This window comes from Psittacula echo, assembly GCF_963264785.1.
Source record: "Psittacula echo genome assembly, chromosome: 1".
Classification (NCBI taxonomy): domain Eukaryota; kingdom Metazoa; phylum Chordata; class Aves; order Psittaciformes; family Psittacidae; genus Psittacula; species Psittacula echo.
In genome coordinates, this window is record NC_137735.1 from 48,260,097 (window position 1) to 48,272,794 (window position 12,698).

General features: G+C 39.8%; 1 protein-coding gene across 1 annotated transcript in view; it reads left to right on the forward strand.

The window, feature by feature from the left end:
• FBXW7 (F-box and WD repeat domain containing 7) overlaps window positions 1–12,698 on the forward strand; it is a 175,243-nt gene that overhangs the window by 142,403 nt on the left and 20,142 nt on the right. Inside the window, exons 3-5 of the mRNA XM_080635191.1 lie at window positions 1,354–1,436; window positions 4,440–4,581; window positions 12,065–12,199. Coding sequence (XP_080491317.1) covers window positions 1,354–1,436; window positions 4,440–4,581; window positions 12,065–12,199 — 360 coding nt within the window. The remainder of the gene's footprint in view (window positions 1–1,353; window positions 1,437–4,439; window positions 4,582–12,064; window positions 12,200–12,698) is intronic.

Genomic DNA, 12,698 nt, shown 5'->3' on the forward strand with positions numbered 1-12,698 from the left:
GAGGCATGGGAAAGGAGGCACAGCCACAAGGCAAGCTCCTCTGGCTGCCTTGTAGCTGCTGCGGTAAAAATGAGACCAGTTAGTCATAGTTAGCTTTCCTTTGTAATCTCTAATGAGGCGAAATACCAGATCTTCAGTGTCTGTTTCTCAGGAAAACCGTAAAGGGGTTTTAAAAGTAAAAAGAAAACAAATCACAACAGAAGTATATGGACCATAAGCTTTAGAGAATCCTGTTGGGGTTTTGGTGGTTTGTTTTTGGGTAGATAGGTTGGTACAGTAAATGGTTAAAGAGCTATGCTATAACATAGCATTAAAAAAGATCAAATCAGTTCTGTCAGAAGGATGCCAACTTTTAAACTGTGTCTTAAAGATGAGAGTTCGGAAAAAGGGAGCAAATGGTCAAACTAAAGTCTGAATTGTCAAACGAGTGCTTCATGTATTCTGCAGCTCACAGTTGTAAACAGCAGCAGGCATTCTTCTGCTGGCTGAAGTGTTTTGGCATATCACATCTTAAAAAAAGAAAACCAACAAACCCTCAGGAATCGCATTTGGCACATGTATGTCTTGCCGAGTCCAAAAGCCTGTGGTTAAAGATTACCCAAATATGTAGAAAGTAATCTTTATGTGTCTGACTGCATAAATACGGCTTTCACTGCTCTCCATCTCTTCGGTAATTTTTGCAGACTGGCTTTCCCTTTTAGCAGCTGCCCTGCTCATTATTTCGGTTTGATCAGATCTAATTGCGGGTGACATTCAGGACCAAGGCACAGTGGGTTTCATTCTTACCCTTCTTGTAGAAATGTTGGTTAATCCGTCAGGCAGGTTTAGAAATGTTTTCAAGATACAACTTTAAGAGAGACGAGAAAAAACTGGATTTGATTTTGTTTGTTTCAGGCCCCAAAATGAATATTTGGTGTATAATTCAGACAGGCTGCCTAAAATTTAACCGTTTCCATGAGAGACTTAGCAATGAACCTGAACACAAAGAATGGAGAGGTTCGGTTTAGTTCTTTCCATCGTTTCCCAGGAGAACAGAGAGAGAACAGCTTAGTAAATAAACCAGCACAGAGTTCTGCACACTTTCTCACATTTGAAATTTGGATATAAATGTAATTCCAATAGATTTTGGACACTAAATCAGCAGTAACATATACATGCACTGTATAGAAGATGTTTCAAATACTGTTGAAGCTAGGAACTAAAATGTTGCTTTAAATCATCTTCTGAGTGTCAACTGTTGAAATTCAATATTGAAATAAAAGGTAAAAATGGATTAATTTTACAGAAGTACTTGTAAGTAAAGCTGGTCATGTCACTAAATCTGTGGTGTTACTCTTTTCCTTCACCTTACAGATGAAGAGAAAGTTGGACCATGGCTCCGAGGTCCGTTCTTTCTCTCTGGGAAAGAAACCCTGCAAAGTCTCAGAATACACAAGGTAATTAAATGCAACACAAGATCTCCGGATCCTGATTCTTGCGTATATCCTGTCTTTCCAATTGCTAAGCCTGATTCATGGATCTCTTAATGTTAAAGCACTGTACAGGAAAGAAGTGGTGGTATCAGCATTCGTATATTGCTTAGTTAATTTAAATGGCATGAACTGAAGATGAGTTTTAATGAAGTAGCCAGACTTGCATTTCTTCAGTTGAAGTTTGTGTTTCATTCTAAATATAGCATGCCCATTTACTCAGAGACTTTTTTGAGGGCTGAAGCGTTCCTGGGAATAAAATCAATCAGATTTTTAAAAAGGCACACAATGATAAACCCTTAGACTATTACAAACTGTGATCAAATGTATCACTTTGCTATGGTAACAGGAATGAGAGAATGGAAATTTATGTAGGCAGAGCAGACCATCTGATCTTAACAGGAACACACGCGTACTTGTTATCCACAGTATTAAAGCATTAGGGGTTCTAGTTTGCTTCCTTACTACTCCTGAACGGTATCAGATCACACAAACATCTGCTGCTGTTCCGGTCAGATGCTTTGTGGGGTAAAGCACTCCTAAACATGAGCAGCAGTGATAGAACAGGACACTAGGTGCACACCTTAAAACTGCAGTACTGACTGTAGAGTTGCCATAACAATCGTGCTCGGGTGTGACACTGCTTCCCAGCCTGTTTGAGTTTTCACCTTCTTACGTTTTTAACCTGTAAGAAGCATCAGCCCTCCCACAAGCATTACACATGCATCCCCAAACTGTCTGGGGATGTTACTTCTTCTGAACATGCAGTAGTAGTGCTCAGTCACTGATGGCTCTTCAAAAGTAGTTTATATTTTATTTCTCTTCCTTTAAGAGGTTTATCAGGTGATGAGTGAAAAGTTAGGACTGTGGGGAAACAGGTTCCAGGGTTGCTTTTCAGATATGCAAACGCTGCAGTAGAGGAAAAGAGGCGATGTCTTGTTGCCGAGAAGCACGTGTTGCAGCTTCCACATCCCCCTCGAGTCTCAAGTTGATAGCTTCTCTGAGTTTCTAAATCAGTCTAATGGAAGAACACTCTTGTTGGCCACCAGTTCTTAAGGTGACAGATCATTCTCTGCACTCCCACAAGGATAGACAGTTCAGCAACAAAGGAAGTGTGTGTTTTGTCAGGTGTATCTGTCAGATTCAGAGGAACCGCTGGACTTGTCCAGCTTCTACAGAAACCTGGGTGACTGTTTCAGGGGCGTGAAAACATACAGAAAAAATAAAACACAAATAGAAAATCTTGTGGTTTAATCTCAGGTCAGAGGAAAGGGGCTTTTAGATCCTGGTTTTGACTGAGAACAGCAGAAATTGAAGTGTAACTGTTCTGCTGGGGCAGGCTGAAGGCTACATACTGCTCTGATCCAATACAAGTTAATTTTAAGAGCCTTAATTTGCACCTTAAGTGATAGCAGCTGCACAAAGATACAGTATCTCTGTACAGGTGTTGAGAATGAGTAAGCTGGAAACCCAGATTTTAGTTTAAGAATACTTTCAGATTAATATGGTTTGGATTTTGAGCCATTATTGGCATAAAAGAATCTTTAAATAACATCCAGTCCTCTCTCTTTTGAACTGTTTGGTTATATTTTATTTAAATGGCATTTAGGCAAACGATGCAGTTCTTGTACCTGCTTGTTTTCCATATTCCCTAGGATCAGACACTCTTTAAAACTGACAAGCCTGATGAACTTTCTTTGCATGTAACAGGGAAAGCCGGTAAACAAATGTCATTGAGAGGATCCTTCATCTGTGAAACAGTATTTTTATATCGGCTGCTGTTTCTGTTATTACTCAGTAAAATCAGCAGCTAAAAATAAGCCTGTTCAAACCAATCTTTACCACTTTGAGTAAAGGCTAGGACATGCTGTGATTGTCCTTCAGAACAAGAAAGAGTAGAGTGAAATATTCGTAGAGTATGTTGAGATAAATATTAAAATGAACTTGCCTTGCATCGTTTGAAGCTATTTCTGTAGCCACTGAAAAGTCAGTAAACCCCTGACGCTCACATCTGCTTAAAAGCTGGATTTATCGTACACAAAAGCAAAAGGTTTTTTGGAGTCCCACATTGTATTTAAAATTTTCATGCTTGTGCAGATGCCACTGGAGTTTCCCCATCTCCTGTGAGGGAGCACAACTTTGATAGGCTGTGAATGGAGTACTTTATGTTATGTAAAAAAAAATAGAAAACCCAGTCAGCTGTATTTCTTTAGACTCCTACAATAGCAGCTTAATCCCAGCTCTTCTGAAAGCTCCATCCCATCTGAACGAGCTGGTTTTTAACACGTCAGAGTGAAAACATCAGACTGCAATTCAGAGAGCACCTTTGGCTCCTTTTCCCTTTTCACCTCACCCCCCACCCCCTTTAATTCCTGTGTCAGTCCATCAACATGCAAACTTTAGAAGACTGCATAGAGTATTTCAAAGCCCACTTCCAAACCACTCAGCCACTAGAACTGCTTGATATTACTAGTTCTTTGTCAACAAATTAAGAGCTAAAAACAGATACGGTTTTTTTTCCCTGTTTGGTTATGAAGCAGCAGTAGCACATTTTACATACAGGTGAGGCTGAACTCTGGCTTTGCTACATCACCATAAACATCAGAAGGCACTAGCACAGCTCAAAAGGAAAGGGAATACTCTGGCAAGGAAAGGAATATGCAAATCTGCATCTTCAGAGGCAACCTGCTGACCAGTTAACAGAGTGGTATTTTTCAGCCTTGAGAGGTGGTCCCCATTTTCCCCCTAGCTGGGGGATTAGCACTGCAGTGGTAGAAACTGATTTATGAAGGTGAGGGATCTGACCTCATGAGTGACCAGCAGAACCATTTTTCGTGTTGCTCCTTTTGCATGAATTTAAAAGAGTTTTAAGTAATAGTTGCAAATTCTGTGCTGGATTTGTTTGTTCTTCAGTAGACTTCTGAATCTTCAATAATGTTTCACATACGACTGTCACTGTTTGTATCGTAGTACTACGGGGCTGGTGCCATGCTCTGCCACACCTACTACTTTTGGGGACCTGAGGGCAGCCAATGGCCAGGGGCAGCAACGTCGTCGCATTACATCTGTGCAGCCACCGACGGGCCTTCAGGAATGGCTGAAAATGTTTCAGGTAACCCATGCTTAGAGAAATAAACACCTGGAGCAGATTGCCTCCATGATTTAAGTGAGAGGTTGCTTCAGTAGAGCCAGATTTGTCATCCGTTCCAGAATATCTCTGTCATTGATTCTGTGGGCTCTTGCAAAAACAAATGGGCACCAACTTCTGAGGAGTTGTTGTTCCCTGTTTCAGGTAGTTACTGTAGAGACGCACAAAAAATAACTGCTTTTTCTGGTTTCTTAATAAAATAACCCTTCCTGTTTGATGCTTTTGCATCTTCTGCAAAGTCTGTCCAACATGTAATGGCTGCCTCCATGGCCTCAAGCTAAGCTTTAGCATGTGGTTTGCTTCATTGCAGGTATAGCACTAAATTTGTCATAAGTCTGGTACCTTCTAAGGATAGAAATAAAACTTTAGCAGAAATAGATGAAAAGGAAGCTCACTGTGTATTTTTACTGATCTTTGTATATGGAACACAGTGTCAGCCAGTACACGCATACGCAGCTGAAGGGAGCAGCAAAAGAGGTTTTCTGTATCTTGCCAACAGCCTTCAGCAATGCCTGAAACGTAATCTGACAAAAGAAAAGGTGTGAAGGACAGTTCTATGGACCACCTGCACAGGTTGAAACTGAAATCTGTGGACACCAGTCTGGCAGCACCTAAGCCACTTTTGTACGTGTTAATACAAACACAGCTCGGAGCAGGCCTCTGCTCCTGTTCTGTAACCTGTACCGTGGAGATCTCTTTACTGCACAGTTTTGCTCTCGTGTTTTAAGAAGCAGGGATAAGTCCTAGTCACTGATTTGAGAAATGGAAATATTATGTCTTCCTATCATGATTAATAAACTGTTACTTCTGAAAACGTTTTCAAAAGGACTAACTAATACAGGCATTGTTTCAATTGCTTTATCAGGTAAAGATAGAAGCAATATTGTAGATACAGTAGCGAGCATACAATTTAGCAGGCAAAAGTGTGCTTTTGGCTTGATTTATGCTGCCACAGAATACCACTGATCTCAATCACTGTCAGTTCTGAACATTAAAATAATAATGCAGAACTCCTTCATTCTTTATTTTTACACATAACTTCTTAAAACAGTAGAAGTTTGGAATTAAGATATTCTTGTACACATCATTCAGTTTCTTAAAAATATTCACGTATAATTATTATGCTGTATCTTTTTTGAGACTGTTCATATAAATATGTCTTTTTAACCCCTAAGAATCCTATTTGAATAGTATTTTGTATACGTGATAATGTTAATACTACATTGTATTTTAACATTTTGTAGCATTACAGCCTTTGTACTAGCAAAAGCTATTTTTAGCTGCAGTAGTTATCTGCAATTTACAATGTGTATCTTCTTGCATAAGATTGCTAGTCATCAATAGATACATATTTTTTAAACAAAGATTATGAAAGGTTGAAATGTTTTGAGGGAGTGGTGCCAACATGCTCCACAGTAAAAGCAACGCTATTGGCTGTTTGGTCAGGATAAGGAAAAGAAGTCTATAAGCCCATGGACATTCTGCCTATAGTTCAGTTATTATTATTTTTAGGGTCCTTAAGCTTGGGGTTAGTAATGTAGAAACCATGCTTTAATAAGTACATGATTAGATACTTTTGAATTCTCAAAATACTTGGTTGCAGTACTAAGTGCCTAAATGCTGATCTGTACTCGAGAGAGAGGCCTTTCTCATAACTAGAGATCACTGAGTAGCACTTACTGATCATTTCTGTCACTGGCAGTTTCTATTGTATTCACAGAAGAGGGTCCCTTACATCAGAACCAAAAGCTTTCAGAGTCATGTAGCTGTACCTCAGTGTTACATCTCCTTGGCTAATGCCAAGGCACCTCATTTTCTGTGTGCTTATTTTCCACGTGAGTTTTATGAAAGGGGCAAGTCTTAAACAGTCAGAAGATAAAAGCACATTCTTAAAGTAAGGGAGGTTGCTCTGCCTAAAGGGCAGAATTAAATAGCAAATGTAGAATCTTCCTTGCAATACAAAGTTTTTCCTGTAGAGAAACAGAAATGGGAGCGCTTTCTTCACTATGTACTGTATGCCAGCTAAGGCTGCCTAATAGCACCATCCAATTTTATTTGAAAGTATATTTCCAATTAATTTTCAAGTTAAATTTCCAGGGGCATGGTAGCTGGACATGTACTGTGTCAAGGTAGAGCTGTCCTCTGGCATGGAAGCTGGCAGGAACAAGTGATACTCAGTTATTTGGAAATCTCCTACCTGTACATTGGCCTTCAATCATTCTGTGTTACCTTTTAAAATTAAAAAGCAAGACCACTGTTCAAATATTAAGAAAACCTCAGATGGCCTTGAAGGGGGTTTTAAAAATTTATCTTTTATGTGTTAAATTTATCTTTTGCTGTTCTAAGACTTTCATTTTTAAAGTGACAGAAAACTAATGCTGAAACAGTTGAAAGCATAGTTGCGCCTTCCCTTTAAAAATGAAGATGTCTATTGATTTCAATGAAATGTTAGTCTGGAAAGAAAAATAGAAAAGCATTTTAATAGGTTCAAACCATTTAATTTCTTAAAGGCCTATTTATTTTTTCTGTTTCGCAGTGGCTCTTGGCTTCAGGTCTTTTTAATATCCACTAGAAGATCTTTTAAACTCAGTGCCCAAGTGTATCTTTAACAAGAGCTCTTCTTTTACAGGGAATTTTATTTTATCTGAAGCAGGATATATATTTTTTTTTAAAATCACCAACTTGCTTGCCACAAGGGAAAAAAACCTCAGCTGCATGCTAAGCTCAGTCAGAGATAGTACTGCTTTAAATACAATAAGTTCTTTCTTCATCCTTCCTACTTCATATACTTAGAGTGTTGGGTTTTATTTAAGTAATGTGATAACAAGAATGTGTTTTTTTGAATATTGATGTTGAAAAGCTGTTCCATACACAGCAACTACAGGCAATCACTTTGAGTAACTGGTGAATGCTATTATTTTACCTAAAATTGGAAGCATTCTTTTTCTCAGCAGTTTAGATAGTATCCAAAATGCTTTTGCCATTTCTGGCTGGCAAGAGTACTGTTCCTTGCTTCTACATAAGTAGTTGGCTAAGCCACCTGAATTCAAATTGCTTCCCGTTCTCCATTTCTTACTCTTCCAAAGATGCTCATCAATGCATAAATGGGCAACTGAGGAGTCCACCTCTTACATGAAGCAGGCAGAAAGATTGTGTCATAACCAGCATTGCCACATTTACTGTTCTGTATCTCATGGTGGGGCCAGGTCAAGGGTTTGGTGTTTCTGTACAGCCTCCCTGCACAGAATGGGAGAGATCCACACTACAAGTGCATACCTCTTGTGGCTGTATCACCATTAGCAGTTTGTTTCAGAGGAGTGGTGCAGACTTAAAACAGACCTCCTGATCATTCCTGCTTATTTCCCATTGCTTTAGGTCTCAGGGCAGTTTTCATACGCACAAACTAGACTTCTCAAAGAAAAGCTACATTGTCCAGCCCATAGTTTGGACAAATGGATCTGAACCAGTCACTGCCTCCTGTAGACAGGTTCATGTTGCATGTGGTGCAGGTGTTAAGCCCAGGGGCTAGACTAGATCTTAGAGATGGGTTGATGTGGGGGTTTCAGCAGCAGCTGCTCCCAAACCTTCCCTGTTGTGACAGACTGCTTGCTGATGTAGATGGTGTTTCTTTCAGTGGGTTTTGCTTGTGTGCTGCTGTTTCTATCCAGACTGAGATACCTTTAAGGTGGAGGATGGCAGGGTTCTCAGTAACTGATCCAAGAGCTGGGCAGAGGCAGCCTCCAGAAGAGGTAATGTGTAATGACAGACCTCCGTTGACAGAACTCAGTAATGGAGAACAGCACCCTGCAATGAAATCCTTTAAAATAGGTGTTCTAAATATACCTATCATAGAAAAGGCATGTAATTGCTACAAACTGTAATTCTACAAATTGGAGCTAGCAAATGAGAGATGTGCGATAGGAAAGCGTAGGTCATGGAAGAGTGGAGGTGCAGAAAGAGGAGGTAATGCAGGGATAGGTGGCATGTCAGACAGGAGGGATGAGGTGTAGAAGCAGCAAAGTTGTTGTTTATATTGATAATAAAGTTTTGCATGCCTGAAAGGAAAGGAAGGATTATTTAAACGTAATAGTGAAGGCTAAAAGAAAGGGATGGGTAGTGCCATGGTTGCAGCAACTGTACAATGGAACCAAGAAGTGGTATGAACCAGCCAAAGAGCCTTGTAAAGTAAACACCTCCCTGAATAAACGTGAGGGAAGAGGAATACGTGCCTCAGACGTGTCTGGTCATCTACAGTGTTTGAAACTTTGCAGACTGTTTGGCACGCATCTGTTTTCTTTTTTCCTCTTCCACAGCCTTCATTCACTGTTGTTTCTCACCGAAGCCACAAAGCCATTTCTGGCCCTCTCTGCTCCATGTGCTAGATGCATATTTTTTCCTGCAGACGGATCAAGCCATGGGGCCTAGAATCAGAAATTTACTAGTCCTGCCTTCGTTAACTCAAACAGTTGTGTTCATCTGGCAAGGCTTCATCCCAATTTTCCGTGCCAAGCATTTCCCTCGGAGACCCCTTACCGACTGTAGCTGGAGGTTTGTTTGCTTAAGTGAAAGACTAAGGGGACAATGTCCTAGAGAAAACATTTTGTAGCAGCTGATTGTTTAAAAAGAGCCTTAGGAAGCTGCCTGTAGCCATCCCCTAATGATGAATGGACAGATAAAAGGATACTGCTTTTATTCATTAGCATCTCTTCCCCATTTTTGAATCTTCTCCTTTTTCTGTTCAGATCTGTATTTTATGTTAAACCCAGAAATGTCTAAGTTTAAGAAAGCTACAGATGAAGATAGCACATGGTGAAATTATTAATCAATAATGTGCTCATAACTGTGAGCAGTGTTCACCACAGCAAAAAACAATGCTCTTCAGGTTGAGTTGTTCTAATTTAATAAATGTCGCTGCTTATAAATTAAGGGAAGACTGACCTTGGAAATTTATATTATAAGGAAGTAGTACAGGTATTACTTTCCCTTTTTTTTAATTCTCTTAAATTCAAACACAGCTGACAGATGAGATTATAGATTGCAAACGTTTGTACCTAGCACCAGCTAAGCTCTGGGTTAATGAAACAAACAGCAGTGGGAAAGTTGGTGAGATAAACAGTTCCTCAGTGCATGATTTATGGAGAGCCGCTCTGTGAGGCAAATGTTCCTGTTGAAAGAAATTTATAATAAAAGCTGTTTATAACAGCACTGCTGCAATTTATGCTGAGACATTCTTGTTTCTTTTTAATATTCTGAGGTACTGGATATGAAGGAAAACCCTCATCTCAGATGGTGACAGTCTGCACACACACACGGATGGGGAACATTTGCTTGCCCACTTAGACCATTTTACAGTTGCCAATAGTGTGCGGAAAGGCTCAGGCTGTAGGAACTTCCTTCCCCCTCCATTCCTGTTAGGGTGGGCTATAGGGTGGCTACATCTGCCACGCTTTTGCTGTAGCATGAGAGCACGTAGCTACGCACTCCCTTCTTGCTCACAGCCATCCCAGCAGGTGCTTGCTCTGTCATTAGGGTAGCTCAAAGCTGCTTTCACTGCCCTGGTGAAATGGGATCACCTGCTTGAGCAAGCCCAGAGAAGGGCTGTGCAGCTGATCCAAGGGCTGGCGCACCACCCATGTGAAGACAGGCTGAGAGAGTTGGGCTCCGAGTTCAGCCTGGAGAAGAAAAGGCTCCAGGGAGACCTTAAAGCAGCTTCCAGTACCTAAAGGGGGCCTGTAAGAATGCTGGAGAGAGACTTTTTACAAGGGCATGAAGTGACAGGGCAAATGGGAATGACTTTAAACTGACAGAGGAGAGATCTATGTTAGATATAAGGAAGAAACTCTTCCCTGTGAGGGTGGTGAGGCACTGGCACAGGTTGCCCAGAGAAGCTGTGGCTGTCCCATCCCTGCCAGTGTTCAAGGCCAGGCTGGATGGGCCCTTAGGCAACCTGGTCAAGTGGAAGGTATACCTGCCCATGGCAGGGGGTTGGGACTGGATGAGCTTTAAGGCACATTCCAACTCTAACCATTCTATGATTCTGTGAAAGTCAGGTGGATCATCATGTGTGTAAATGACACTTTTCCTGACGTTCAAAGGATTTTGTCATTCTAATTAGAGAGAAAGGATGCAACAGGATGATCTTTCTGCATAAGTAAAGCTGAGTATTTATCTGCTTGGTGTTTGCTTTCAAAAATTCCGCCTTCTCCTTTACTTGCCTCGTGTTCTGCAGAAACTTCACAATATACAAACATTGTAGTATTGAGGAGACCAGATTTGATTGTCAGAATCAAAGCCAGAGAACAGAAATTTAGAGCATAAGTAATAAAGGTCCTGAGATACATGGCAGATTAATACAGAACTCTTAATTGTAAGATATCTTGCCTTTTTTCTTTTTCGTTTCAGTTAGCCTCTTACCATAACTACAGTATCATTTGTATGTGCTAATTTACTTGTAAATGTCACTCTAGAAGACATGCAAGAGTATGAATGTGAATCTGCTCTCAAAAAATGTTATGTCTCATTTTCTCTCTAAGGCTTTATTCATGCTCTAATTCTGTTGCTCCATCACTTAGTGGTGGCTGTTGTTTTTTCCTGTAGAAATTGTTTTTTTTCCTTAAATTGCTTTCACATAGCAAATCAAAACTCTTTGATGAGCGCAGATGAGTTTAAGACTTGCTTTTCATATATGCAGTATATTCAGTTATTAATCCTTTTCTACAAATGCTGCTGCTGATCTGCTCTGCTCTCAGATGAGTGCCTTATTAACATCTTCACGTTTTATGGTGCCCATTAGTAAAAATGTGAAGTAAGAAAATTACCAATCGAAATTCCCTGTTTATTCAAGTGTAAATTGATACTTACAAAATACACGTTGGTTTATAGCCAGGATTCTGAAATTACAGCATTGTCACTTAGGGACATAGCATAGTAATGAGCAGGCAGTAAGCTAATGCACTTCTACAGAAAGTTTCTTTTTCCTCTTGTTTCATTTAAAGTTTTTGGTCTGCCAGATGAAACAGAAAGGTTAGAGGTTGTCATCTCACTCAATGCACAGTGGAGAGATGGAAAGGGAACGCGTTCTGTTGCAACCCCTTCACTGTCAGTAATGTGTGTGTAGATTTCATCAACTTCAAAAGAAGCTTAATTAATTTAATTATTATTATTAAATATTATTATCTGTTTAATTGCTAATCTGTATGTGTGTGTGTAACAAATCCTTTCTTAGCTTATGAATCAATGTAGTAATTTTGAATATTCCGTGTTGATGAGCCTCTCATTTTTATGTAATTAACATGAGCATTTATCTTCCTGGCTTTTTATATGCTTGTCTATAGGTCGATGAGGAAACTTAACTTGCCTTATTGGCAAAGTGACAGCACTTACTGATATAAACCAAACTAGTGTGTTAAACTGACCTTACTGTTTCTTTCTTACTTTTTCTTTGCAGAGCTGGAGTGGACCAGAGAAATTACTTGCTTTAGATGAACTCATTGATAGTTGTGAACCAACACAAGTAAAACACATGATGCAAGTGATAGAGCCCCAGTTTCAAAGAGACTTCATTTCCTTGCTCCCAAAAGAGGTAAGAAATACAGTTTTCTACGGGACAATGCAGTGCATCAGCTGCCACCTTTTAAATATGGCACTCAGATTTGCCAGTGTAGAGATGTAAACTGGTGTTAGAGATCCACAGTTTGATACACTGTTGTAACATGGCTACTGTACTTTCAGATGACCATACCTTTACCTCTTGATAGGCATTCAGATACCTGGAAATACCGTGTAACCTGGAAATACCTTTAAACAAAATCCCAGTAGCTTTAAAAATACCTCTGCATCTTAATTGGGCTGATTGTGCTTTTTTTCTTTTTGAGAACTAAATCTGTTAGTGCATGCACACACAAACATTTCCTCTAGATGCGAGGCCTTTTGCACTTTGTTCTGTAAGTGTGTTACTGTTTAATGCTTTAAGTGATGGGTGAGGGTTTTGTTAATATTATCTTTAAATTTATTTTAAACAAACTGAGCCCTGAAATCTCTACCAAAAACCCAAAAAGTAAACCCAGAAGAGCACTTCTCAC